Source organism: Mixophyes fleayi, chromosome 5, assembly GCF_038048845.1.
Source record: "Mixophyes fleayi isolate aMixFle1 chromosome 5, aMixFle1.hap1, whole genome shotgun sequence".
Lineage (NCBI taxonomy): Eukaryota > Metazoa > Chordata > Amphibia > Anura > Limnodynastidae > Mixophyes > Mixophyes fleayi.
This window is the reverse complement of record NC_134406.1, coordinates 170,100,912-170,105,990: the sequence shown is the minus strand read 5'-3', so window position 1 is coordinate 170,105,990 and position 5,079 is coordinate 170,100,912. Positions and strand designations below refer to the sequence as shown.

The 5,079-nt window shown below is 35.1% G+C and overlaps 1 protein-coding gene across 1 annotated transcript; it reads right to left on the bottom strand.

Annotated features, from left to right (window-relative positions):
• Positions 1 to 828: 828 nt before the first annotated feature.
• LOC142157765 (mas-related G-protein coupled receptor member H-like) lies at positions 829 to 4,819 on the bottom strand. Its single transcript, XM_075211315.1, has 2 exons — positions 4,723 to 4,819; positions 829 to 1,997 (listed from the first exon to the last, which is right to left on the bottom strand). Exon 2 carries the CDS (start codon positions 1,942 to 1,944, stop codon positions 967 to 969), a length of 978 nt encoding a protein of 325 aa, XP_075067416.1. The 5' UTR covers positions 1,945 to 1,997; positions 4,723 to 4,819; the 3' UTR covers positions 829 to 966.
• Positions 4,820 to 5,079: the final 260 nt, after the last annotated feature.

Genomic DNA, 5,079 nt, shown 5'->3' with positions numbered 1-5,079 from the left:
ATGGGCATTCCTCAATCTCCTATCACATAATCTCTCTCTTTATAACCTCACTGGATCAATTACATAATCTGAAGTACTGACATTTATAAAAGCCCCCGTAAGAAAGGTGGCAAAATGTTATTCATGCACTAAGGTCCAATCTTGTCCTGTAAATTAAAGCACAAGTACTAATGCATAGATTTTATGAACTCGAAAAATAAAAATACATTTTGTCATGTAGCTAATCATGATTAAGTAGGCATGAAAACCCTATGCAAATTGCTAATTGATTTTATATGCTTTTCTACTTAAGCTTTACTCTTTGAGTCCTATAGAAGAATATGGTGTGTAGGTTTTTTATATTAATTATTTTATAATTATTTAAAAAAATGTAACTTATTCCATGCATCCCAGTTTTCCTTTATTTCTGTGTGTTGACATTAGAACAGTTATGCAGAGCAGTAACATAAAGAAACAGTGAATGAAGAGATAGAATAAGCAGTATGAGCATCTTGCCACTTCTTATGCAATTAGTAGGTGACAATTGTTAGATAAAGTCTTTCTTGTAGTCAGTGGATGAAGTGCAAATTTAGCAGTGGCGGAATGGAATTTAGAAGGGGTGGTCTGAAAAATGTAATGGGGATGTAAGTGAATGGAATATGATAGTCTTACAATGAAGGCAATAGGAGAAGTAGTGGTGTGGCATACCCCCATATACACTCCCACTTAGACCACTGATTGTAGTGAATGTTTTATCGTGTGTCAAATGCTTTCTCACCAAAATATTGATTCGGACAATGAGCATGTTTTGAGAATACCAAAACAGTAAAAAGTAAGGTGACAACAAATATTTTTTTATTCAATTTGGTATTCTCCTGTGAATTGCCATATTGTTGATAATATATTTGCTTGCAAATACTTGATTTATATTACATTTAGTAATTCATCATTATTACAAAATCACATATTAACAAAGTTATTAAAATGTTACAAAGTATTCTTAGCATCAGTTTTCCATCCTGTTACATGTATGTTATATGAAGTTGTATCTGTGTTATTTTCTTTCTTAGGTTTGTTTGATTTTAGATTCCATTTTCCTTCACTAAAGAAGTAAATGTACGGGCTGATGGTACAATTAAGCAGTGTACAGTAGATACTGGCAAAGAACAGGCTGACTGTTTGAACATCTGTAGGCAGCAACTGGAAGTACATTAGAAACCATAAAAAATTGAAAGGAATGACAGATAAGATAAACACAATAACTGTTGCAATTACGAATACATAAAGTTCTGTTGAAGCCTGTTTGCTTAATTTTCTTTGTATTTTGATCAGCAAAGTGAAGCTTGAAATGACCATGATTGGGAGGCAGATACCAATAGATAAAACAAAAGTCATTATCTGTATTGCTGTACAAACAGAGGTCTGACTCATGAAAGCTTCTGGTGTACATACTAAGTTCTCAATGAGACTTTCCAAACATCCAATGCCCCAAAGGAAGGCACACACGATGGTGGACAAGTTCTGAGGCCGATGACACTGGTACCATAAGGGAAACAGGACAGAGATACATCTTTCCATGCTGATGGCTGTGAGGATGAACATTCCTGAATACTGCATGCTGTCATAAAATATTTCAACGAAAAGATACAATGACTCTTTTCCTTGAAAATAAGTATTTGTACCAACCAATGTATTGATATTGATCATCAGCAGCATAGCACTGAATAGTATTAAGATGGAGTCAGCCACTGCCAGGTTGATTATATAAATAGTGTATTTGCTTTTCTGGATCTTGAAGCAAAGATACCAAAATACAATAATATTTCCCACCAAGCCAATCAGACAGAGACCTAAAGCAACAGCAGCTGCTACGGTGAAATGTATATAAGCGTATTGTGAGAAGCCACCATTATCCTCTTCCAGCGTATCATATTGGTCAGTGTTGTTTGTTGTTGTCAGATTCATGGCTTTTTATTAGTCACCACCCACGAGTTTAGTGCAGATACCTTCTTTTCTACCTGTATTCAGAAATAGGAATATATTAGGAACAATATTATATATGCAACTCTCCCAACTACTGTTAAAGTAACTTCAACATTTTGTAACAAAAAGAAATAACAGTATTTCCCTGCTCATAATAATCTATAATATAATCTACTGAATTCTCCAGATCCAAAGCTCACATTGTGCAGTACATTTGACACTATACTATACTTTCACAACAATACTAACTCTATTTTTGTTGTTCTACTTAGGGGTACTGAGAGGGGAGTGGGAGGGTACTAAGTATCAAGGCCTGGTCTGCGTTGCAGCCTGGCTTGAGTGTTTTTTTCTTTTTAATATACATATTTGTACTTCTGCTTTGATTTTTATTGCCACGCGTAGGGAGATGAAGGTGCTGTCGCTGATTGTCAGTCTGCGTGTTCTTCCTTTCACCGTGGAGCTCTTTGTCTCATGAGGTTATGTCATCATTAGCTCGAAAGACTGTCTCCTCTAAGCGGGACCCAGCTGGTCGGTGTCATTGCTACATATCAGGCTGTTACTCGTGAGTGAAGACATACCCACAGCCTCTCAAATTTAATTATTGCGGTCCACAAAGGAAAACGCTTTTATATATATATATATATATATATATATATATATATATATATATATATATATATATAGAGATATATATATCCGTGTATAGCTATGTATGTGTGTATATATATACTGTGTGTATATATATATATATATATATATATATATATATATATATATATATATATATATATATATATATATATATATATATATATATATATATAGAGAGAGAGAGAGAGATGGGTCAGGCCATTTTCTGGCAGATTGCGGGTGCTGCCTTTCTGGTCATTTTGATCTGGAATGTTGAGGGGTATGTTAAAGGTATCACATATTGGTAACATTGAGCAAGATGTGGTAGCTGTTAGCATCACAAACCTTAAATGGCAGCACAGAGCATTATAAGGTTGTATAACAGGATATTATAGATGCTGCTTGGAATGATTCTAAGGTCTTATGATGTGACATCACAGGATAGAGTGTTAATAACTTAACATTACAGTGAACATGTGTTCCAAGGGAGAGCATGATGGGGACGGCAGGATGTATTACATTGTTTTTGTTTGTAGGGTGTAGGGGATGGCCTACAGAAGAGAGGTGCAACCATGCTTCCAACAAAGTGTGGCCACACCCCTTCAGGAGCAAGTGGGATTCAAAGAGTGAAGAATACTGAGTGCAAGTGCATTGCCAGAGGGGGAGAGCTTTGGTGTAGTGATACTGGGCCTGATTCATTAAGGAATGGTAATGCCAACATATACTGTATTTTGCCTTAAATTGCACTGTGTCTGCACAGAACTTTCTATATGCCAGAGAACGCAGGTGTATGCAATTCATCTTCGAGCGCAAAGGACATTAAGACAAGCTGCAATTCTGCAATCAAGAACAACTGTAAAAATGCATTTTATGTACAGGAGACAGTAATAACTTAATAATCTTGAATAATGTATTTCAAGGGGGGGGGGGGGCGTGTTATTTTTTAATGTTTTTAAAAAAAAATGCACATTACCTTCGTTTTGTATTCCTAGATGTTTCAGGCCCACCATCTCTATATCTGAGACTCTCTCCAGAAGGAACATTTACACAAGAACGTGTTCACTCTTTTTTTATCATGTGCACATTTTGAGATGTTTATTATATTTAATATTTTACACTATATTATTGTATTCTCCTTTTTTGTAAGAGGAGCCAGTTAAGGACATTACGTGTATGACTGAAAAGAGGAGCTTATGAAACGTGATCTAGGCCATATCACAACAAACTACAAATAAAGGTGGTGTAATCAAAGCAGCACTTTCAAGTGTCAGTTTTTTGCTTTGTAGACTTGCAAAACTCAGTCTTCCTAAATGGCAGTTTAAACCATCTGAACAGCAAAACATCAAAAAGTGTAATTTGTATGACTAACCTATTTCTTAAATACCCCGAACATATTGTGCAGTGCTGTGCAAAGAATGTTTAATCATTCACATCAGTCCCAGCCCCAATGAAGCTTACAGTCTAAAGACTAAAAAGTTGTTATGTTGTAAGTTTTTAAATGGATCAGGCAAAAATAATAGCTACATATAATATACATTTATATGATTTCTACCATATTTTTATATATAAAGGGTTTTTCTTAAAGCTTTTATCTATTTAGCTTTGGAAACTCAGCTTGAGCTTCCAGTGGAACTGGAAGCTCAAGCTGAGTTTCCAATTCCATGTATTTTTAGGGCCCTCACGCATGTTCATTAGAGCTAAACCGGGACCTCAAAAGTGATAAGCAATTCTTATCAATCTGGTTATTATAACTGTGGCAGCTGGGTATTGCTAAGCTGTGAAGGGTGATAAAATAATGGCAATTAAAAGCAGGAATTTAATAACTAACAAACACAGTCGGAATAGAACAAATCGTCCCATCCCAATGAGGCAGCACTCCTAAGCACCATACCACCACACACACTGGACAAACAGGTGTATTTTCCCCAAAATAAAATGCTCTCTGTCTGTTTATTTTATCCAGATCATAAATGACCTCCAAGTTGTTAATTTGTAACAGCAAAACAAAAACAGTGTGAGTAGGTGACAAATGTCACTTGTGACCATTAGGATACTGATATATAGAAATTTCAAAAACCAGAAACACAAGAGTAGTGTAAACAAAAATAAAAATAAATCTTAAGAACTGACCAGTGATATCTTCCTCCTCGGTTAAGCTTAGTACATAAAGATGATGTTCTAGGCTATCGGGAACAATACTGTGTGGTTTTAATATTCTGTTGTAATGGCAGTTCTATCTTTTTGTTTGCTATGTGAGGAAGAGCATATATATAATGACGGGAGTTCCCACATTTACAAGAACAGACGTGTAATATTGTAACATGTTATTAATATGAAATTATTTGAAAATCCACAAGGAAATATTACCTCACATAAAGTCTATAAATATCGCTGTCCAAGGATGATTGTATATCTATAAATGTGTGTTATTTATAGAACTAGATTTAAGTTGTGACCTCATTTTCAAATGGTGACTAACAGGCAGAT